Below are 24,896 nucleotides of genomic sequence, written 5' to 3'. Positions count from 1 at the left end.
GTCAGACGTAAACTTTGGTTTCGTACCAAAGATTTCAGCCACCTGGGAACCAGTGGAGCTGACTTAGCCCAAGGCTGAGTGGATGTTCTTCCTCCAGCTCTGAAATATCAGACCCAATGGGTAGGCACACAACAGATCCAAGTTCCTATAATTGCACCTACACCAGTGTGGTTTATACATCTTCACACACAATCCCACAAGGGTTGCAAATATCAAGATGCCAGAGGGGCTGTTGTATGGGGACTGGGAATCATGGAAGGTCACATATCTCCATAACAAAATTCCTACAGAGGAAGAGTGTGTCAAAGTTCCTAGTCTTATAAAGACCAGCAACATAATTTTTTTTCCTGCAAATGTAACATTTTTTTTCCTGCAAATGTTATTTCAAAATTTATTCTGAAGTTCCTGTGACATGAAGGCCTTCCTTTTTAAGTCTTTCCATTATATATTGAGACATGTGATCCAAAGTGTCTTTTAATTTGAACTGAGGTCGAATGGACATCATTCAGCTTGGGCAGGTGGGGGAAAGGGGGAAGGGTGGATATAGAATGAGAAGCCAGGAATAACTGAGTCTAAGGTTCCCACTACTCTCTACACATTTGTCGTGATGGGCATCAGTATGTAAGACTAAAACTTTCATTGCTATGCAAATTTTGTCAATTGTTTGCAGATCAATTTTCTCCGTATGAATTTGGTTCCAAATTCTACTTACTGGATCCATTGGGTCATTGACAGGGGCCCAGAAATTAGTATAGAAAAGTATAGAGTCATGTCTCCATTCAATCCCTTTGGTAGAGGCCATAACAACTACTGAGATGAGCCCCTCTTTCTTTTTAGTCAGAGAAATTTCAGAGGGGAGCAGCTGCAAAATTTATTGTGAAATGTGGCTTGACTTTTAAGTTTGAGGACAGACATTCAAAAGTTACAAGTGTCCATTAGGTTAATGGCCCCTAATATAATGTTAAGGTCAGAAATCTGTGGTCAAGACTTACATCTGAGAAAGTAGCTATTGACTATTCTAGGGATGAAACTCATGTCTGTCTTGCTGCTCTCAATATGCCAAATATAATTTTACCTCTCTTTGCCGTGAATTATCTGCAAGGTTTGCTCCATCATTTCCTTTAAGAATTTGCTCAAATGTCGCCTTATCAGAGAGGCTTTCCTGGACCCCACTACCCATTGTTTACTCCTCTATCCCAGAACACTCTCTTCCCCATCCTTAGTTTTATAATACTTCACAGGACTTATCATACCTGATATATGCTTATTTGTTCATTTTTATGTTCTAACTGGAACATGGGCAGGAGCTTTATTATGTTTACCTTGTATTTCCAGACCCCGTAACAGTAACTAGCATTGCAGTCGGTGTTCAATACATGTTTATTTAATGAATTTTTAGGTGACTTGATGGCTAGACTAGAAGAGGATGCCCAAATGTGGGAAATGCATCTTTCAGAAACCAAAATTTTATACTGGTTTTATGAATGTTTAAGAAACATGTTATGAATGTTTCTTAAAAGAGGGCAGATAAAACAAGAAGGTTTTTAATTTAACTTGGAGAAGTGTTTCTCTAGTGGCTTCATCTAGTTTAGTGCTAAAAAAATATTGAAAATCTGGGTGAGGCCATGGACCTTTACTACCTTAATCTCCTATCCCAACAGAGATTGTAAGTTTAGCAAGGGAAGTCTGAGCACTGGGGAAATGGTTTCTGCTACACTTTCATCCAAGCTTTATCTATCTAATGGAAAAGCATCTTCCAGTTTCTGTTTTAACTTTCATTTCCTTCTGTGTGCCCCAATTATAGCAGTTAGCAAATGAATTTACATGAACTGTAAAGGTATATTGTTATCGCTCCTAGGTAAAAGCAAACTGCTACTCTCATGACTGCTTTCTATTCCTCCTAGGGATGGCCCAGAATCTACATTTAAGGAGTGGGCATGTTTCAGACAGTAAGTGAGTGCCCCTTGAGTATTGAGCATGGTCCCAACTTCATTTTGGTTTATAACCAAGACTAAAACCAAGTCTAGGGGATCATTAGGGAACCATCCTTTCCCAGGATATCTCTTGTGATATTAATTGTGATATTAATTTTTTTCTAACTTATCCCTTATGCTCAGTCAAGAGAAGTACAGTTTTGAATTTTCTGTAAGAGAAATAAAGGCTCTTTCTCTATTCTTTTGCATTAGGAAAGAAAAAAAAAAAAAGCAGCCCCTGACACCCAGGAAGTTGTCTGACACTCACAGCTAGAACATGGCCATGTTTGCCCTGTCGGACATAAACAATTTCACAGAACACTGACGTCAGACAAGGTCACTCTGAGACTATGATAAATAAAGTTAGATGGAAACAAGATCTCTGGGCAACCACAAAATACCAAACACATCTCTCTCTTGTCTAAAGTGAGTAACTGCTGGTTTTTTAAAAAAAGCCAATTCCAGCTTTAAGCTCACTTCAGTCAGCCCTCCTTAAGAGATGAGATTTATTGAGAAAGTCAGTCATAGAAGTGCCACTGCTTCTTGAGAGCATCCAATCCAGAACAAAGCCTTGCTTCCTTAGACCCTCCCTTAAACTACCTACCCAAGCCCAAATCCTGTAACAGGTTCTTTCTAACACTCTTTTACTGAGACTCACACAGTTCCCTATGGTGTGCATTTCCCCCAGCTGCAATAAGTAATACATCCAACTTGTTCAACTACAGGTGTGCTCCTGATGGTCTTTGGCTGGAGGGCATTAACACCATCACCTGCTATACCTGAGGATATTCTCTCCTCCCCACCCCATCAAAGGCCCTTCTTTATCCAGTACCAGAGATCCACTAGGTTTTATCCAAAGGTCACTCAAACACTACTGATATGAGTTAGCTCTTTGCCCTTTTATAGTTTATCTCAAAGTTTCCCTGTGAGGACCTGAGATGTAAGTCTGCTCTAAGTTTTGATTAAGTTTGTCATCAATAAATAAGCTTATAGTGCCAATCGTCCTGTGATTAAATGTCAAAAGCCTTAACTAAGGCTTGTTATTGTTTGCTTTGTAACAGTTTAGTTCCAAGGCTACACAGATAGCAAGAAAGGGAGAAACTATTTTAAAAAAAAGTTGGAATTTCCTCTCCTGTCTCTATTAACCTTGACAAAGGGTGAGGAATGAGTTTATGATCTTTTCAGGTTCTTGGCTCCTGTTTAAATCACAGACACTTCACAGATGAGAGGACTAGGAATAGGTAGAGCCTGCTATATTGTTGAGAAGCGGAGAGGGGTCTTCTGTGTCTCTGGGGCCTCTTCCCAACCACTTGACTTGTTTTTATACTGCACATTTGATCATTTTGCCCTCCCTCCTACCCTTTCAGCACTATCTCAGTTCTCAAATTATACTAAATAATTTTGGCAATCTGTGAAAGTGCCTATTATGTCCAAATTTAGGTAGTTCATGCAAAGAAATTTTTAGTACCTCCACGTACATATTTCTTAACCAATTATATGAGTTCCTATATAGTGCAGATGAACTTTCTGATGGCCCTCAGGTGCACATATTTGTATTAACATAATCCTTGGCTCCTGACACTGTCACCACTGGTCAATGCATACCTTGTTTTTAACTTATTCATTTATTTTATTTATTTCTAATATAATGAGCACCTATGAAGCCAACCATCTAACATGCATGACACTAGAACATTGGAAATAAACTGCTCAAGCTTTCCTATCAAAGAAGCGCTTCTCTTTATAGAATTTAAATCACAAGAATCCAAATAAGTAACATTTCTGTAACTCTTGAATTAGATGTGGAATTGTTTTTGTGTATCTGTAGCTAGATGTCTAAAAAGTTAAGGATAACCTCCACCCCTTCTCTACCACACTTGGAAGACTGACTCCAATTATGTGGGTCAATGAAAGAAATCTGTTTCAAAATGGAAGCCAAGTAGGGGTCCAAAATCTTTGAAGGAGTAAAGAACATAGGTGTGAATTAGTCTTGAAAGAAGGGTGTGTTACTTTTGTCAGCAAGAATAGTCAATATCTAGGGCAGTATTTGATTACTTACTGGCCTGTTTACTACATATATTAGATGAGGTTGTGACACTGGGTGGGGACATTGGTTTAGGGACTAGGTAAATCAGAGAGTGATCTTAAGAGGAGATAGGAAAGATTTCCAATAAATGCAGTTGTTGAAGATTGGCAGTAAGGTCAATACTCATTAGAGAGCTCCAGTTGGCCTTGGAAGGTAGACAATAGAAGAGAGTAAATTAATGAAGAAGGAAGAACCACCAAGAAACTAGGCATAGCAGGACACATGAAACTTGGGAGCCTGAAGATGTCCACTAGATAGCTGGCTGTTTCTCCCAACTACAGGGAAAAAATAGCTGAAAATCGATTATGATATTGAGGCAATTTGGCAAAGAACATACCAAAGAGACTAACAGATGGATAGAGATCCTCTGACATCACCTGGTCTCGTATATGACTAAAACTTATCAAAACTGTCAAATGAATAGTTCAGGAAAGCTTACATCACGGTCTTGAAATGCTCCTGGAATAGAGACAAACATCATGTGCCTTCTTGGGAAAGAACACTAGTTGGTGATTTTCATTTTCCTGTTGCACATTCATTCACTCAACAGATACTGAAAACCTGCTAGACAGTAAGCTTAATCAGCAGACACATGGTGAGATCAGGACAGGATTTGTTTTCTGTGGAACACCTGTAGAAACAAGAGAAGGGGAAGTGTGTCTAAATAGCTGGAGGGTATTTAGTGTGGTTAGAACTAGAGAGTAATGGGGAGATGTGATGAGCCTTGGACACACTGGGTGGATCCAAATACTTGAGGGCCATTTTATGTGTTTTGATTGGACTGTATCTTAGTCAATATGAAGCCATTGAAGGGTTTTTATTTAAGTTTATTAAAAATTTTTCAAAGTAATACATGCACAAGGTAAAAAATTAAATAGTACAGAAGGACTTAAAATGAAAAACACAGTTTCCCACCCCACCCTTTTAACCCTAGTCCCATACCCTAGAGGCAATGCATTTAACAATTTCTATTTTTAGATATTCTGTTAACTTCCTAACATTAAATAATGTTTGAACAATAATTTTTTGACTTATTAACTTTAGACAATCTTTAATAATCCCCCATTACAAAAGATAAGGATTTAACTTACACTATTCCCACCTTTCATTTGCCTATCCTTTTCCAAATTTTTGACATGTCATTTTTAATACTTCTATTGGTTTATAGTTTTGAACAGTAACAATCCTTTAGTCCTTGTTCCATTAACTGTAGACTTTATCTTTTCATCCCCATTTTGAATAGGTAAGTAATTCTACTCTTCCTTCCACCTCTCTTCCCCCAACTAATTCTCAACCTCTTTCTGCTTTCTTTTTCCTTTTCAGGATTACTTACTTTCCATTTCATTTCTGAATAAAAGATTAAGCCTTTCATGTTTTATCTGTAGGCTGATCAGAACACTGAATACCAATAAATAGTATCTACATTATTTTGGCTTTGTAAATACTGTTTACTGGGAGCTAAGTAGAAGCTAGGATATTTTCTTCTAAACATATCCAATGTCATGATTCCTGTGTCACTTGAAATGAAATGTACCTACTGCCAATGTCAAAACGAGTCTCTTCTTACATTCCATGAGTATTTTTTTTATTATTGTCTCATAATTGAACCTGAATTTGACATTTTTGTTTTTTGTTTACTAAAGAATGTATCTCCTCCATATTCTCAAACATTCCAGCTTCTCAAGGATAATATCTACGGCACAGAATGCATATGCTCCCCAGAGAGCCTGAGACTGTGTACTCTCATCTGAAATGGGTCTCTTGGGTAACTGTCACCCTAGAGTGAGCCATCCTATTGGATAACGTCACTCTGGAGTGAGCCATCCTGCTGGATAACTGTCACTCTAGAGTGAGCCTTCCTGTTGGATAACTGTCACTCTGGAGTGAGCTATCCTATTGCATAATGGTCACTCTGGAGTCAGCCATCCTGGGTGAGGTCCACTGTTTTCTGGATTCCATTTCTTTCTCTTTCCCAATTTTCATTCTCATTTTGCTGGAGAACTTCCTCAGTAGGTGAGAGAGAACTTCCTTTCCAGGTGCTAAGAGGGTAGACTTTCTGAAAACTTGCATGTCAGAAAATTTCTTTCGACTTGACTCTTGACAGTTTGGCTTGCTATGGAATTCTGGGTACAAAGATCTTACATATATGAAGACACTCCTCTATTGGCTTCTAGCATTGTGTTGATGATGAAAAATCCACTCCCAGTCTATTTCTCATCCCTTTTTAGTTGAGCTAATTATGATGACCTAATTTTATTTTTTTCTCTTGGCACTTTCAGTATCTTCTCTCTATCCTTAATATTCCAAAATTTCACAAGATTATGTCTAGATGTAGGTTGTATAGGGTCCCTCTCAATCTGGAGACTTATTTCTGTTCTTTTTTTCTTCACAGCATTTTCTGTGTTCTCTCTTCCAGAAACTCCTAACAGTTAGAGATTGTCTATGTCTCTTTCCCCTCTTCATATTTTCTTTTTTTTTTTGCTCTATATCTAGGGAGATTCCCTCAACCTTATTTTACAGCCTGTCTACTAAATATTTTGATATATTTCATATTTCAATTTAAGGGCTCCTCTTATTTTCAGGGTTTCCCCTTTCTTTGTAGCATCCTGTTTTTATCTTACAAATGCACCTCATATGTCTCCGAAGATATTTATTCCATGTTAACTGTTTCCCCTAGAGTTTGTTATAATTTTCAAATCTCGTGGTTCTGATTGGTTATTTTTCTCACATGCTGCTCCCCTGGTCCCTCCCACAACCCCTACCCCTAAGGCTCAATGTCTGGGAATTCCTAGCTGATCATTTGCACTGAAGAATCAGTATAACTGTTTTTATAGGAGTTGTGGCTTCCCTCTGCCATTGTGTGGTCTGTTTGCTTCTGCAGTAAGCCTTTCTGTGACTGAAAGCACTTGGTTACTTGAGTAGGGATCTTAGCCATATGTAGAGAATTAGCTAATAGGCTAGGGGCTCACTTATTTCCACAAAAGAGAGAAATTTATTTTGGAGCACCAACTCCTGCCTCTCCTCAAGCAGTTTATTCGATTCCTTTACACAAACAACAACAATAACAACAGACTTAACAGAAACCAGTGGTAGGTTGCCTGTATTCTGTGCAAAGGTTGGGGTAGAATGAGATGGGGTTCAATTTCACAACTGACATAATTCTTTAGTAGACAGACTTTTCAGGTGCCCAAATCTCTTTGGGGTTACGTGTTCAGATCAGCTTATATTCCGTCTGAAAGGAGCTGCACTCTTTCATTATCACTTCTTCCACTTTCTCTCTTCCAGAAATGTGTTGAGATCTTCTTCACTTATAACCAAATTCCTTCAGTTTTCTTTGCTGAGATGTGTCAATTCTCTTTTACGTTTCTTGACTTCGGTTTCAGTGGGGCCTGGGGAGGGAGGGAAGTAAACTTACATGTTCAGTTCATCATCTTAAATTCAAAGTCCCATTGGAAGCTTTTAGACAGGGGAGTGACATGGATAACTCGATATTTTTAAAAGGTCCCCGGGGCTGTACTGCTGAAAATGGACTAAGGAGGGCAAGAATGGATATAAAAATTGTTCTAAATGACTGAGGATCTAATTTCCTTTCTGAAAACATGCAGTGTCTGAGACTTTTGGGAGTCAGACACTTTACCAAAATAGCCCATCGTTCAATATCCAATAAGCTAGTAGAATGCTTTCATGGTGCCCTGGAGATAAGGACTGAAACCCAAAGATCCCGGAACCCAGATGACTGGGATGATACTAAAGGGATCATCCCAGCACTGTCCATTGGGAAGCACTTCAGGAGCCTACCTCAAAGTCTTCCTTTGAACTGGCATTTGGGGTAAACAAAAGGACTTTCTGTTCTGATAAAATTAGATGAGGGCTAAGTAAAAACAGCCAAAGTGCTGGCAAGGAGGGACATAAAGGTCCTTCTATTTGCTGGTTCATTTCTTCATTTACTCATTTATTTGCTTGTTCAAAGCACTGTAGTTACTAACAAACACTCATTTGTATTCAGAATGCCTGGGTTCAAATCCCAGATCTATCACTTATTAGCAATAAAGGCTTAGGCAATTTACTCAATCTCCATAAAATTCAGTTCACTCATTTGAAAAAATGGGAGCTGTAAGTTTCCATTCCATAAGGTTACTGTGAAGATTAAATGAAACAATCCATATACTTGGCACATACTCAACAACCCACTAATTGATAGCAATTATTTTCAATGCTGAATGAATATTTAACATCTATGTTTAAAGTACTTGGATGATAGATATTCATGAAATAAGGGAAAATAATTCTAGTATTAAGAAATGACACAATAAAAGAATCGAAAGAAAAATATTGTCTAGGTCAACTCTTATTGTCTATGCATCCACCCAATTCCCAATTAAGCAAATAAAACAGTGCATTAAAGCAACTAAATCAAAAGAAGCAAGCTAAAGGAAAACTGGCTGGATGTACCCAGAATTAATCCTGGAGCCCCAACTCTAGCTGAAACTACAAAGAATTGGGAGGTTCTGAATAAGATTGGAAGAAAAGTTTAAAAAATCTCTGAATGTACTGTAATTAAATGAAATCTGGGTCAGTTGCATCCAGTTATCTTGTTCCAGTGTAAAGATTCTATTTGTGCACGGACTTTGTCTGCCAAACAGCGACAGGAATCTGTGTCACTACGGAAATATAAACACCATCACTCAGCCGGATGCTCCTTGTTTGCTAAGGATGAACATCCTTATGGAATTGTTCTGGTTTTTCAAGCGACTTCCACTCTTAATCAAAGAAGGGATTTTACCTGAAAGATGGAATTGAAGAAGGAGACCAAACCCCAAGCAGCTTTTAAAACCCCACTATAAATATACAGACCTTCCTTTAGATCATAGGGCAATATACCAGAATCCTTTCAGGGTCAGTGTATAAAAGTGTAGGATGGGATAGGATTAATTCACTGCATCTGTAAATGCCATCTGAAAGTGCAGTCCTGATCTAAAATGATATTGAGTTAATTTGACAATAACAGTGGCAGCTGACAATTTCTCAGTACCTACTAAATGCCAGGTACTGTCACTTTTAGAGGTACTAAAATTTAATCCTCACAATAGTCCTATGAAATAGATCCCATTTTATAGATGAGGAAATTGAGTCACAGAGAAGTTCAGGAGCTTGCCCAGAGTCATATAACTGGTGAAAGAACCAGGACTTGGATATGGTAAGTCAACTGTGAGAGATGATGACCTTAACCCCTGGGCTGTGGGAAGAGAATGGGGAGTAGGAAACTCACTACTCTGTGGACCAGCATGAAATAAAACCACCCCTTGGAGAGCATGCCCGGTATCCACACTCCTCCTCAGAATCACCGGTCTGACTCTTCACCCACAACCCTGTGAGGCAGGGATCTTTACCCTCACCTTACACACAACGAAATGGGAGTTCAGAGATAAAACGACTTTCCCAAGAGCTAACCCTAGTTATGGGCTCTTCGTAATACACTAGACAGCTTTTGGAAAACTACCCAAGACATAAAATATGTGAGTCATCAGGGAGCTGCCTGAATATCACGGTAAATTAGTATTTCAGTTGGGTTCTATGGTCAGGTTTTTGGGGAAATGATCAAAAATAAAAGCCCAGGGAGTCCTCAGGGTGAGAGCCACCCTCTATGGGCTATGGCCCATGATGGTGAACCAAGGGCTGGCATAGGAGCAGGGGCCAAAGCTCTCAGCACTGGCCCAACACAGGGTCAGGAGGGCACCTGATGGCTGAGAGCAGAGGAATGAGCTGATAAACAGAAGGCTTTGCTCCTGAGGAATGATGATTCCACTTTTTTCTGTGTTCTGAACCCACTCCCCAGAGATATGACTAAGATCTAGGGGCAGTGAGCTTGAGAGGGCAAGGCTAGAACCTAAGAGACAGAGGTCGAGGAGTGAATCCCCATCTCTGCCTAACTCCCCAAACCTCTCTACCTGCCACCTCGCTGGGCACTCCTTACATCTGTGTGAGGAGGTACAATTTCATAATATTTTCCTTCCACTCAGGCAGATAGGCCAGGCTGGTTGCCACTTCCTTCTGGATCGGCCAGGCCCAGGCCTCAAAGAACGGAGCCAGATTCTTCTGCACTTGGTGGGAGAACATCTTCACCCACAGATTCATTTTGTCGACATTGTCTGTGGGCAAGTTGGTCTGGTTCCTATACTCAGTGAAGAGACGGATGAACGGCTCCCACCCAAAGGCCTCCTGGAGCTGGAACGACAAGCAAGAAGGAGGATGAGACATCTGATCTACAAAAGACCCAACAAACACTCTAAATGAGTTAATGCATCTCACCCCTTAAACACCAGTTTCATATCTATCACTGACCCTCTGCTGTTTTACCTGCCCGCCTCACGTGCTACTCTCTCATGTTCTGACGATGAGAAGGGCCTCTGAGCCGGCACAGGGCTCAACACAAAGCAGACACTCAAGACAGCTGTGGTAAAAACTGCAGTGATTAATATCAGGATTTACTACCAATATCATTATTCATCTATCTCACTAGATCATGAAAGTAGTCATAGGATATTACAAGTGGATTTAAAATTGGTTGAAGTGAAAAAATCCACTGTTTTTCATAGTTGCAAAGTTAAACCCCAACAATTAGGGAACTCCCAGCCCCATCCTGACATAATCCACACTAACTGTAGGTCTATGTCAATTTGCAAGGCGACCAAAACGGCCTTTGGGAAAAAAGGTGAGTCCAGTAGAAGCAGAAGACAATGTAGAGTCTAGGTAGCTAGAATTAAGAGTAAGGCATAATTTTAGGAAAAGGCAGCCATCCCGAGGCTGTTGGAAACAGCCCATGTTAATTTATTTATTTCTGGCTGCGCTGGGTCTCTGTTGCTCCATGCGGGCTTTCTCTAGTTGCGGTGAGCAGGGACTACTCTTTGTTGTGGTGCGCGGGCTTCTCACTGTGGTGGCTTCTCTTGTTGTGGAGCATGGGCTCTAGAGCACAGGCTCAGTAGTTGTGGTGCACGGGCTTAGTTGCTCCGCAGCATGTGGGATCTTCCCGGACCAGGGCTCGAACCTGTGTCCCCTGCATTGGCACGTGGATTCTTAACCACTGCGCCACCAGGGAAGCAGTTCCAACCTCAACTTGAGTTCACAGAGGAGGAACTTCTGTCCCGATGACAAGGTTAAAGCAGTCTCCTAGCAGTGTCACCGTCATTCTTGTGGCGGAGGGGATCCGCAGTGAGAACTCCAGCAGGTGGAAGGGCCAGAATAGAGTGTGGCTGGCCTGAGACTGAGTTCCAGAATCCAAGGTGATGAAACTCTCCACAGTGAGCTGGGAGCTGATCCAGGGACTGGGGGACTGGAAGTGGGGTGTTGCGTGATGACTAAAAGGCAAAGGCCACCCCCATGTCCAGTCCAGTGAGGAAACCTGGCTTGCTTATAAGGTGGAAACTGAGGCACAGCCAAGTCATAATGAGAAGACGGTTTACCCACCTAGGGAAAAAACAGCTCCTTTCCCACATATTTGTGTGTGCGTGTGCGTGCGCACGCACAAGTCGGGGCGTGTTCGGCTTTAGGGAGCTATTTAAACAGCGCAGTTTGGCTTCAGTCTCAGGTATGTCTAGGTTTAAAGCCAGTGACAGCAACTATATTTGTAGTATCACATTTGCCTCCACCAATTTTTAACCTTTCTCAGTGCTGTCTACTCTCAAAAATCTCTTCAGAGTCCTGGGGTGAAGGGTGGGGCTGAGGCAATTAAGTCCACCCTAGGGCCATGCAAAGTGATGCCCCGAGAAGCATCCTCAACTAGCACCTTCACACCTGGGCGCTGTCAGCACCTCCCCTGCCTGGTGCGGGAGGCGGGTCAGCGGGAGGTCCCCCAGGCACCACGCTACCATCTGCTCAGGGTCCCCACTGCGGGGCTCCCACCACCCTGCGCGCTGGCCCAGCACCTGTAAGTACGTTTCCAGGGCCGTCCACGCGTTCCAGTTTTTCACATTGGGACCCTTGCCCAGGTAGATTCTGACTCTCTTCTCCCGAACTGGGGGCCACAGAGCGATATTGGCTCGTCCTCGAGGGATGCCCAGGACCGTCTCATGCACGTAGACACACCACAGGTTGCAGGTGGCCTCGGTGGTGTGCGGGGGGAACTCCCACTCCTGCCGCTGCTGGTTGCGGCCCAGCTCGTGCACAGGGCCCCACAGCCCCTTGGTTCTGATGAGTTTCTCACTGATGAGCTCCTGCACCGACTCCAGGTGACACATGATGGGGTAGCCTGCGTGCATCCAGCCTGGGAAATGCAGGAGGGGGAAAAGAGGGTTAGAGCGCTCCCCACCCATCTAACAAAATTATTCTCTCTATCGTGTCTCCCAAGACACCCAGTCCCCGCCGACCCCATGACTTCCAGAACCCTGTAATGCTCAGAAAGGCAACACCCAGACCCTCCCGGGCCTTCCTCCTTATCCTCTCATTCTGTAATAACGCTTTCATCACCACTCTGACTGGCTGTGGAGCTGAGGCAGGTTACAGATCGCCGTTCATGTTACTATTCAATTTTTCTATTTCTCTGAGAGTGCTCTGTCCATGTGAACCCATCATTATACTCTTTTCTCAGAATTAAGAACTTGTGGTTCTCATTATTTAGACATGGAATTGCCCACGTCGACACTACCTTATAGTGATCATCTACATAAGCCAAGAAAACTAAGGTCCAGAGAGATTTCCTTGGTTCTTTAATTTCTATACACCCTTCATTTTTCAGGCCTCTTGACCCTCTGGCAAAGATCTCTTTATTCAGTGCTTTCTCCCAACACCTGTGACCTAGGAAGAGGCTCTCGGTCGGTTTTATCCACTCCTTGAAGTCCCCTGATGGAAGTCTGTGAAAACCCAGCATGTATTTCCTGCACCATTCCCACTGTTTGATAACATCTCTTGACTAAAACTGTTACATATGTTAACATACTGTGTACATATAGTTCTACGGCCTGCTTTTTATGTGTCACATAACCTCATCATATTTCCTTATGCCATCAAAATATCACTTTAAATGTCTTCCTTAATGTCCATTGAAGGTATACACAATACATTACTGAACCATTCCGTAACTGTTGGGCACTTAGGTAGTTTCCAATGTTTTGTTGGGGGACACAGCCGAGTCTTTTTTTTTTTTTGACGCATTTTTTTCCCTTTCCATTTAAATAGCAAGGATTACATTTTATATGTCTTGCCATAAGAACACTTCTACCCTGCTGGCTGCCCACTGCGTCACTGTTGCAAGAAGGAAGGCGCTAAGGGGGGGGCAGCACGCACAGAGGTTCGCCCCAGGCACCCACCGACTGAGATCTGCACGTCGGCAACGATCCTCTGAGGCAGACGGAGGGGGAAAGGCTCAGCCCCGAGCCGGGCCACGGCCTGCATCACCTCGTCCCAGAGGCGTAGCAGTGGCTCAGGGTTCTCCAGAGTGCGAAGGTTTGCGGTTGGCACTGTCAAGATGATGTTGTCTGTAGCCAGCTCTCCCCAGGGACCTGGATTCTCCTGGATACGCCTCTTCCATTCCTCCTGGGATGTCTCCCCTGGAAGATAGGCCACAGTGCTTGAAACTTGTTTCCCCAAATCCCTGACATTAACACGTTCAACTCGAACCCCAGCAGGAGAACACCAATGCCATGAACAGCCACATACCTGCTCTATCCTTCTTCTACAAAGGTCCCAGGGATGTGATACAGTTTGGTCTTTATCCCCTTAGCCTCAAAGCTGACTATAAGGAAGCTTACCTCCCTTCCCTCCACCAGTCCGAATCTCTCTCCTCCTGTACCAGGCAGCCCAGATGACCTCCTCACCCCCAGCTCTCCCTGTCCCTTGGGGTTCGCACCAGGGCGTCCACTCACCTAGCCTGTAGTAGGGAGCATGCACAGCCCCCTTAACCGTGACGGGCACAGAGCCCAGCTTGCTGCTCTGAGGCACAATGATGTACAGGAGGCCCCCCCAGAGGCAGGTGATCGACTTTGTGGGCTTGTCCAGGCAGCAGCGGTTAATCACAAGGGGGCCTCGGAACAGCTTGCTGGCCCTGGTCAGGTCATCGGTGTGGCAGCCAATCTGTACCTGGAGCAGAGAGATCCCCCACCTAGTGACCCTGGGGCATACACGAGCCGAAGGGGAGAGCGCCCAGGACATGGGGACAGGAAGGGTCACGGGGCCATGACCCCAGGCAAGTCCAGGCATCCCACCATTTATAAGCCCTGTGCGCTAAACCCGTGAAACTGTATCATCCCTCAAGGTCGTATGGACCACATCGTGTAAATTCACTCTCAGGGCGGGTCAAACAGCTCCACAAAGGGTCATGCTGAGACGCCGATGTAGGGGCACCAGGTGTGACCCAGATGCTAATTCTGAGGTGGGCGACTCCCACACAGAGTCCCTTGGTGTCTCTGTAACAGCCCGAATCCTAGGCTGCCTATTCCCCCGTGGTGATTCTGGCTTTGGGAAGGGGCAGAGGGGATCCTGCCTTTTGACCTGAGAGGAGGCCCAGTGGGAGGAAACGTGACTGGCTGATGCAGCGGAAGGTTGATTCAGTTCCACCTGTTCTCCCAGGCCCCTGTTCCTGCGCCAGTGGAGCCACCCCTGTCCTCAGAGGCATCTGGGACTGTTCTCCCGGGTTTATGCTCAACAAGTTCCAGGACAGATACAGGCACAAAACAGATGCTAACCATCACGATGACCCACAAGGGGGACAGAGCAGGACGGCAGCTTCATTTTGTGAATAGGGCGTGTGTATGTGAAAGTGACAGGGCTGACGTGGACTGGGCAAGCTAGGAACAGTGTATGGTGTCACCAGGAAGAAGCTGGAGTCAGGAGGACCTCGTGCTTCGATGTGAAATGTACGCGGGATGGAACGTGGACTGAGATTTATTGGACTGTGTGCTAGGGCACCAGCCATCTGGGACCTTTCTTATTCCCCACCCTATGACATAAGTTAAAAGCACAAACCTTGAGCCAGAAGTTGGTTAGGTTTGAGCCCTGGGCGCTGAAATGTATCAAATCCATACATTTAAATTAATCAGTTAGCTGTTCTGCACCTTAGTTGCTTCATCCTAAGCAACTAAGGGGGTAGAAGTACATGCCCTGTATTGCCAGTTGGTTTTGTAGGAAGGTCAGGTAAGATGCCCACTACGAAAGCAAGAGCATTTGGCTTCCATATTTGGGTTCCACGCTGTGTGGTGAGATGGGGCATGCCTTACCTTCAGGTCAGCAGAGGCAGCAGCTTCGGGCAGCGAGACCTCTATAATCTGCCTCCCGGGTATGTAGAGCCCGGTGCTCATCCAGCAATACCTGGTGCCTGCCAAAAGCAAAGGAAGAGTAGACATGACCCTTCCTCCATGATTCCATCGCCACCCAGCTTCCAGAGTCCCTTCACGAGCTCTGCACATCTTCCTGCCTCCATGCTGCCCTGGCTCTACTCTTCCAAACATCACCTAAAACCTCAACCCCCATCTCCTTGAGAGTGCACGGCAGAGGATGGAGATGGCCCCCTGGGGGTGATCAGATCTGGAGCTAGCTAAGCTGCTGAAGTCATCACGACCCATTGCCCCCAGTTCCCCCCCGCCAGGCTCCCACCCCTCATTCCTTACCTGGATTGTTGCAGTTGACCTCAACAGTGATAGGAGATTCCGAGGGGCGCAGGTAGGGGCTGCTGTACATATCTTCAATTTCTGGGACTAACAGAGAGAGGTCACTTCCAGAGTGGGCCAGCCCAGTGGCCAGGGAGAGCATAGCACCCCTACAGCAGTCGTTGATGACAGGGTTCTCTCGGGTCGCTACTGGGAGCCGATAGCGACTTAGCAGCTTCCTTAGGAGCCGATGCACCGACGTGTAGGCAGGGATCTCTTCTGCGGGGATCTGCAGGAAAGCTGCGCCATCCGGTCCCAGCTTTGCCAACCAGCCCTTTTCTACGTTCCCTCTCTTCCTGCCCATTATAACCTGGAACTCGGCCAGGGTGGAACGGAAATGATAGGTCCTTATCCCTGCCTTAGGAGTACGAAAGGGCCCGGGGTTGAGGCTTTGGCTGGTGATGCTAATGCCAAAGGGGTTGAGGAGGAGGTTTCCTGGGAACCGAGCCAAAGGGGACACTCCTGGGTTCTTGAAGGCCCACCACCAGGCTTGGGCTCCAACAAACAGGCCCCCGCCCTCTGCTACAAATTCCTGCAGCTCCTTGACTCCCACATCACTCACGGGCTCAAAGCAATAGACACTGGCATCGCTGGTCAGATTGGGCTCAATGCTGCTGTCTATGCCCCCCACTGCAAGCAGGCCGCTCAGAGTCCTCAGTTCTGTCTGCACCACGATCTTGCCTCTGCGGCCCGCGTCCAGCCAGCGGACAGCATTGAGCAGAAAGGGGCCCAGTTTACCAACGGTGAAAAGGACCTTGTGGCCAGTCACGACCACCCGGCCCCGGCCGTAGCGGGCAGCCGCTATGACACAGCCGTGGTAGGAATCCAGCCCCAGGGGAAAGGCTAAAGCCCCGTGCACTAGCAGCTGGGACGGGAAGCAGTCCGAGTTGCTGATGTCCAGCTCAGAAATCCCATGCAGGAGTTCATCTCTGTCCTCAGAGAGATCGTCTTCACAACTGCAAAAGACACACGTGTTCTCTGTTACAAAGCGCTCAGAACAGCACCCAGCATATAGCAAGTGTCAGACTTACTAATACCATTTTTGGCTCTTACAAGGGAACTGGGAGAACAAAGTGGGCAGACCTGGCCTCACTGGGTATGGAGACTTGTTTGAGGGAGGACAGAGGCACTCAGCATTAATTCTGCTCTGCTCATTCTCTGTGTACAAACCCTCCAAAGGAAATCTCGAAAGAAGTCCTGCTGGGTATACCCAATACTGTATCTTAAATATTCTGGATTTAAGGGTTTGTTTCAGCCTTTTCAGCACTATACAGAGAACTGAATGGGAAATCATGGTTTCATTCTTATAAGGAGGCTTGCTTATAATTTCATGCAGCTAATTTTCTACAAATAAAGTCAACAGAGAGCTGAGTGAGTTAGTGGCGCTAGTGAAGAATCACTATTATCTCAAAAGGTGGGGCAGGGAGCTGACCGGCCTCAACTCTAGTGGGACCCTCCTGTTACGTGAACTCAAGAGGATTGACTGCCTACACCCAGAATCCCACACGTTCATTGCCGGCCCAACAGGAGTGATACACATCCATGCTATAAGGTTTTTCTCATCACCAACTGTTCCTATCTAAGGGTAACAAACTCCTATAAGACTTCAGGACACCTATAACCCCCAAAATGAGGGATGCAGCCCCAGGTAGTGGGATTATGAGGGGGTAAGAGGTAGAGTGATCTCTAAGCTTGAGGTCCCAGAGCTGGTTAAGTCACTCTCGTTAGGTAAATCTCTGGCAACTGTACGGTCAGAGGCAGTTGTAAGGAAAAATGGGGGTCAGGTAGGTGGCATATTTACAGTATTTGTATTGTACTCTCTGTGGTTGGCAGAGCTGTAATTAACTGATGGGGAAACTATAGTCCTCTTAGCAGGTGCAAACCTTTCCTGAAGATAAAGGTATCACCCTGCAAGATGACTCTCCACCTCCTTGAAGCACTAGCCATTAAAATCTTTCAACTAGCTGTTCTTGCTCTGATTCCAAATTTACCAAACAACCTTGTGATAATAATAGTACTTCCCAGGACCATCTGCCTAAAGAAAGAAAGTCACTGGCCAGGACAACCAAAATCTTCTATTTTTTTGTGACATTTATATTTCTCTAGCAACACCTTAATGTATCTTTAATTTGCTGATTCTAAAGCAAAAAACATTCGTTTTTAAATTTAAGTACTTTATGCATACAAAATTAAATAGAAAATATTTTAGTTCTTTTTTTTTTAATAGATCTTTATTGAAGATGTGGCACATATATACAATGTAATATTACTCAGCCATAAAAAGAAACGAAACTGAGTTATTTGTAGTGAGGTGGATGGACCTAGAGTCTGTCATACAGACTGAAGTAAGTCAGAAGAGAAAAACAAACACCGTATGCTAACGCATATATATGGAATCTAAAAAAAAAAAAAAAAAAGTTACGAAGAACCTAGGGGAAGGACAGGAATAATGACACAGATGTAGAGAATGGACTTGAGGGCTTGGAGTGGGACGGGGAAGCTGGGGTGAAGTGCGAGTAGCATCGACATACATATACTACTGAATGTAAAATAGTTGGCTGGTGGGAAGCAGCAGCATAGCACGGGGAAATTAGCTCGGTGCTTTGTGTTTTAGTTCTTATCACGAGTTCTGTTCATAAATTTCATGCAATTAATTGTTTTACAAGTGTAGTCAGTGAAGAGGTGATTTACATTGGTATCAAGGTTTATACATTAGCCTGTTACAAGATGAGCAATACTGAATGTGCAAAGTTGAGACCCAGACACTGCGTCACTAGCAGGGCTTCATCAGCAGGACCCTAGATGCTCCCTGCTGAGCCGGGAGCATCGTCAGAGACCTGTCTGTTGTTTCTGACAGCCATGGCTTGTGTGCAGGGGGAGATAAATAGTTGTTTCATAAAAAAACCTGAATTGGATTTTTACTTTTCTTTTCCCTCTCTGTTCTGAAATGAAACAAAAGTTATTTTAAAAAGACAATAAAATCATGATAGCACTAGATTCACTATTGTTCTAGAAGGGTGCAATCAGCAAGCTGGGACAGGAGGAATTTATAGGAAATATAAATCAAATGAAATCAGATTGATCAGAAACCCAAGAGAACAGAAGAATCTGTAACTGCTCATATGTGAAAGAGAAGACCAAGAAAACGAAAGAACAGGGATTAATCATCATTTGTGGAAACAGCTATCCTTCCTTGCCTTGTTCTCAGTCTCAGGGTATTTCACCATTAAGTTCTTAGCTATAGGTTTTTCTAAGAGAACTCATCACACTGAAGAAGTTCCCTTTTATTTCTAGTTAGCTGAAATTTTGTCATGATTTGACACTGGATTTTGTCAAAGGTTTTGTCTGTGTACATCTATTGAATATATATGGTGTTTCTCATTTATTCTGTATTAACAGAATAATTAATTTGATATTTGAATGTTAAACCAGCCAAGCATTCCTAGAATAAGCCTTACTTGGTCATGATGTATTATCCTTTTTATATATTGTAGTCTACTTACAATATTTTATTAAGAATTTTTGCATCTATGTTCATGAGGGACATTGTTCTGTAGTTTTCTTGTCTTGCAATGTCTTTTTCTGGTTTTAGCATCAGAGAAATAATGTTTTAGTAAGTTACAAAAACTTTCCTCCCCTCTTATTTTCTGAAAGAGTTCATGTAGAATTAGCATCAAAAAAGATACAGTCCGAACTGTAAGCAGTGATTACCTCTGCGAAGAATTAGTAAGAGGCAGAGGTGGAGGCCGAAGATCTTTCACTTCTTACTTTGTATACTTTGGGACTATTTCTCTTTTTTCCAGTAAGCATATATTTTGAAATTGAAAAAAGGAAAATGTGCATAAAAAGGAAAAGAAAACTGAATTGTGACTTAGCAATTTCTCTTCTAAAGTGGCATATCTTCCCACTTGAATTCACTCTCTAAAAACTTCTAATTTATTTTGTGAGAACCAGTTAATACAATTCTACTATACATGGCTAGGACTGTAGTAAGAAGCTCACAGTTAGGTAGGTATGCTCACCCCATCTCACAGGGCCATGACCCTGACCAACATCTGCAGTGAGCATTCTATCTATCCTAGCAATGACCTCCAAAGACTTGTGGATCCTTGTTACAAATAAGTTATTAATATCTGTTCAGATATTTTTGTTTTCCAAACTACTTGGGGAGTCATATACATGTTGACTATCTTCAGGAATTTGGCAGTTTTCTTGTTTCATTTCGGCTCATTTGAAGTAGATAGTCAATTTTCAAAATCCTGAAATCGTCATAATCTGAAATTCAAAAGACTTTTCTATATAATATCCCTTGGCCATCTTTCAAAATGAAGTGGAGATGTCTATATACCTATATATATGTGTGTGTATCTATCTATCTATCTATCTATCTATCTATGGCATCAATTTATATCACGTTTGCCAATTCAGGTTTCACAGGGTTGTTTTCAAGCCAAGGAATTTGGAGCATGTGGACATTTCAGAGCATGACCACTGTTCGACATGCTTTTCTCTGCATCTCTGATGACTGTGAACATACAGGGATTACTGAAGACTGAAAACCAATCTCAATGGAGTAATAGCTGAAATGAGGGCAAGGACCTTCTACTCCAGCACTTCCCATTTAGAGGGAGAAAGAGAGTTGAAAGCACACGCTAAGGTCACGGCATGCAGTTGCTGGCAGCAAGCCCAGGTTTCCAGGTTCTACCGAACCTTGATATCACAAGCCCTCTTCCTACAACAGTTACTTGGTTTTTGTGATTTCCTCCAGGCCTGGTTATTGGAGATGTTTCTGCTCTTCTAATTCTCAGATCTTTGGAAATCATTTTTTTGAAATAAGAAATAAAGCCTGAGACATAGCATATACCGAATAAATTGCTGGCTAAGTGAATGGATGAATGAACACACATAGAACTAGAACTCTAACAGAAGCCTGAGACTTGTGTTAAAATGAGACAAGGGCCTTCTTATCCAAAAAACAGAGCAAACTATTGTGGTGGATTCTCACCAAACCTCCCTCAGATTGGTTATCTAATGATATGTTTAATCAGCATCAAGTCCCTTTATTGGTAAAGCCAATTCAGTGTCTAATCCCTGTTTTGTTAAATACAGAAAGAGGGTAAAACATGGCAATCCATCATGATGCTGCTGCCTCAGTTTGGTGGATGAAGTAGGAAAAATACCAGTTAAAATATCAATAGCTTATACAACTGCAGAAACGTACATGACTTGGGGCAAAGCAGCATAATGATGGCTGCCAAGTAATTTTCAATGTTTGGAAATGATATTCATGACCTCATACGCTTACATTACCACAGCCTCTGAAGGCTGATGTCAAAATAATTAAAGTGTTTTAGGTACTCTGAACATGTTTCTTAATTCATTTAATCCTCACAACCACCCTTAAAGGTAGTCATTATTAATCCTACTTTAGAGATGAGGCTTACTTATGGCTCAAGGTTTTAGAGCAAGCACCAGACAGAGCTTGGGAACGTATTAAATTTGGCCTCCACTAAAATCTGTGCTTTTCCCAGTAGATATGAAATCTCTTACTAGAATCCTGAGTCTTGAAGTGAGGCTGTGTTTATGACAATGGATCCAGTGTTTGTTCAAATGAAATACTTAATAGAAAGAAGGTGGGACTGGTTCTGCATTTAAAGTACAATAGCCATTGCCCTCACATCTGGAGATACAGTGGAGACCTCCGAGGATAAGCAGATGGAAGATTAGAAATTGTTCAGGGAACAGAGTACAGGCGGTGTGGTCATACAGACAACATGGTGGCTAGTGCTCTAAGTGCAGATCATGGTGCCTGCCAGGCAGGAGGTGAGGGCAGTGACTATGAGACTCGTGTCCTGATATCTGCAGGTATTCTCACCAGGCTAAAAGTAGGTCATCTGGTTTTATTACTTAGGGTTTTATTTTTCCATCATAAAAGTAGTAACTTCTTCTGATAAAAATTTGATTTATCTTGATAAGACCTGTGGACAGTTTATTCTTAGAAGGTTCATCCCAGTATCTTATTTAGAATTTAATTTAGTAAGAAATGTGCAAGTAGCAAGGTTAAAGCTATCTTAATTCACACTCGCATGTTCAAATGTGGGTTTAAAAATAAATAACAAGATATTTCGGCAGAGTAACTAAACCCACAGGGGCTTTCAATGTGAACCTGACAGCCTGTGATGGAAATAATCTTCCTTCTTGAATTCTAATAGAAGCATGTTGGTATCTAGTATTGCTGAAAATGCGTTGATGATATGTTATACAGTATTACATAATTACAAGAAGACTAAAGAAAGATCCAAATCTTCAACAGTAGGCAAATGATTAAATAAATGACGTATATACACTGGCATTTGCATAAAATGAATCAAGTATAATTTTAAAGATTACATAGAATGAAAAATGTTTATGAGCAGAATTCAAAATAGCATGTATCCTAAGATGACAAGGGAGTAAAATTATGAATGAGTGGGGAAAATAATGTGCAAAGGTGAAAAGAGAGTTGTATTGTGGGTTTATGATTTAATAATTTTAAAATGAAAATGAAAAAATAAGAGATCCAGCAATGTTGAAAAAGTAATCTAAAAGAGTATCCAATGAAGAAGAATCATAATTCAAAAGTACAGTTGACCCTTGAACAACATAGGTTTGAATTGTGCAGGTCCACTTCTACACAGGGTTTTTTTTTCAATACTAAATACCACAGTACTGCACGTTTCGCAGTTGGTTGAATCTGAGGATATGGAACCGAAGATACAGGGGGCCTACTATAAGTTATACGTGGATTTTCAACTGTGTAGATGGATGACCCAAACCCTCAAGTTGTTCAAGGGTCAACTGTATTGACAACACTGCATGTGCATGTGTGTGTGCATGTTTCAGAAATATTAGGAAAGTGAAAAAAAAGTGATTAAGAGAGTTAGAATTTTAAAAATATTTTCTGCTTATTAAATAAAAAAGCATTTTGTGTGTCATAAAGATGTGGAAGATTTTTAATGTGATTTCTGAATTGCATGTGAAGCAAGGTAATGAAATATATGCCTTCTTAAAAAATTTGATAGGAAGTTTGAAAATTAAAGTTTATAACTGAAAATCATCTATCAGTATCCCACAATCAAGAGATCTACCTATTACTGATATTTTGGGCTTTCTTCTTATGTAATATTTTCTACACATAGCTATTTTTTTTTTTTAACAAAATTGGGAACATATTGAACCACAATTAGTATCCTATTTTATTTCACTTAATAGTATCCCCGAAGATTTTTCCCTTGTCCTTAAATATTCTTGGAAACATAATATGTTTAATGGTTAGTTAATAATCCATTGTATAGTGTTCTATAATTTATACTCTTCCCAATAACAAACAATGCTGAATTGCAATCCTTATACATGAATCTGATTATATCTCAGTTTATTTTTTAAAGTCCTATTTTAACAAATATATTTTCAAAGGTTAATCGAGATTTAATTTACATAAAGTAAAATTCACACAATTTAGGTTTATTATTAATGAATTTGGATAAATGTATAGTTTGGTAACGACCACAACAGGAGGCGGGAGAAAGATAGGTTGATGTTGACCTTTCAGCATTGTTTTGATTTTTTGAACTCTGTGATTATATTACTTTGTAGCAGGAAGGGAATAAGGGATGAGCAAGGGAGAGGGAAGGAGGGAGGGAAGGAGGGTTGGATGGAACGCACATACTGGGTGCTTGAGAGCTAATATTAAGGAAACTGCGGGGTGAAGAGAGGTTTTTCTTTTCTCTTTTTCCCTACTCATCTCAACCTATGCATAGGTATTTCCTAATGTAGATAAGTTAAGAAATGTATATATGTGACACACACACAGAGACACATATATTCTCTTGTACCTTTTCCTTCTCTTCACTTCATCTCAGCCAATTAACTTAGGAAATCATTGCTGCCATCTTCAATCCGTCCACAAGACAAAAAATGACCCTCATAACATATAAGTAATTCTATGATATACCTACCTGCACAAGCACAGAGTCAAGAGTTGCGATGCAGTCTTACCTAGTGAATAACCGATGCTAATAACCCATAATCTCCACAGGAGATTCTATGCACTTCCCTTATTAAGTCTGATTTTTCCTCCTGCGTTAGCCTTCAAGTTGATTTCCCACGTGCACGCATGCACACACACACACTCACACGATTTAACCAAAAAGAAAAAAATTCAGATTCAGTGATGATGAGATGATATAGGCATAGCCAAAGAAAAGAGAGGTATGATTTTGATAGAGAAAAACATCTTTTAAGGCAACTAAAGGATTACGCTGTTAAGAAACAGAATTATGCCCAAGTTTTACCTTCCTATTCCTTAGAATGAAGATCACTAGTAAGCTGAAGTTTGATCAATCTGATCAGTCACTGTGCCTCTGAACAACTCTTTCCTCACTGCACATATGAGAATGGAGCTGTGGGGTGTTCCAGGAGTTCCATGCCAAGGAAAGGCCACAGCTCATCCCCTAAGTCTCTGTACTAACCCCGGTGTACCCTCCTCACTCAGCTCTACCTCATTCTGCTCCCACTGGACAGAAATACCAATGCTCTTTGCTCCAAGGATGCTGAGAGTTTTCATGCACAATATAGGGCGTGGCCTGGTGTGATTTTTCTACTTCTGGGACTACCCCAGCTTCTCATCTCTCTCTTCATCCATCCAATCATCCATCCAACACATGTTTACTGAGCACCTACTAACCTGCTCCATGTTCAGCACCATATGTGAGCACAATGTGAAGGGAACAGGCTGGGCAAGGCCCTCAAAGAACTTTCTGTGTAGCCTATCTCGGCACCCATCAGCTGCCTCCTTCATCCTCCATCAGCAGGTCTTTTGCTTCCAGAGATAAAAATCATCTCTGACTCCTAGATTTAAGATCTAGCACACAGAACGTGTGCCATCTTTCTGGTATCTCAACTTCTAAATCCTCTAGTTTTTACTTCCATCCTAACCCTATCTGGTTGGACATTTCAAAACCTTTCGCACAGCTCTCTAGACTTTGTCTTACTGGACCCCTCGTGTCCGTCTTCCTTTTCCTTACATTTCAGCTGCAAGCAATCTTCACCTGTCACCTTCCTGGATTAGTCATGTGAACCCTGGGATTTCAGCAATATATCTTACTAAACAAGATGCTGGGGGACATAATGGTCACTAAGACGTTTCTCCCCTCAAAGAGC

General features: G+C 42.4%; 1 protein-coding gene across 5 annotated transcripts in view; it reads right to left on the bottom strand.

Moving 5' to 3' along the window:
* Positions 1-7,076: 7,076 nt before the first annotated feature.
* The window catches only part of LOC103014939 (TRPM8 channel-associated factor 1), a 44,635-nt gene continuing 26,815 nt past the window's right edge, over positions 7,077-24,896 (bottom strand). For 4 of the 5 annotated variants that reach the window (XM_007184670.3, XM_007184671.3, XM_007184673.3 and 1 more), the window contains exons 3-9: positions 15,657-16,651; positions 15,267-15,364; positions 13,917-14,130; positions 13,362-13,601; positions 11,982-12,319; positions 10,034-10,284; positions 7,077-7,448 (exon numbers count right to left, since the gene is read on the bottom strand). In XM_007184670.3, the coding sequence (XP_007184732.2) occupies positions 7,439-7,448; positions 10,034-10,284; positions 11,982-12,319; positions 13,362-13,601; positions 13,917-14,130; positions 15,267-15,364; positions 15,657-16,651 (2,146 nt within the window). In that variant the 3' untranslated portion in view covers positions 7,077-7,438. Of the gene's footprint in view, positions 7,449-10,007; positions 10,285-11,981; positions 12,320-13,361; positions 13,602-13,916; positions 14,131-15,266; positions 15,365-15,656; positions 16,652-24,896 lie in introns of all 5 variants that reach the window. The other variant, XM_057550138.1, reaches the window with a different exon arrangement.

This window comes from Balaenoptera acutorostrata, chromosome 7 (genome assembly GCF_949987535.1).
Source record: "Balaenoptera acutorostrata chromosome 7, mBalAcu1.1, whole genome shotgun sequence".
Taxonomy (NCBI): Eukaryota; Metazoa; Chordata; class Mammalia; order Artiodactyla; family Balaenopteridae; genus Balaenoptera; species Balaenoptera acutorostrata.
Note: the sequence above shows the minus strand (reverse complement) of the source record. Positions and strands in the feature narration are given on the sequence as shown.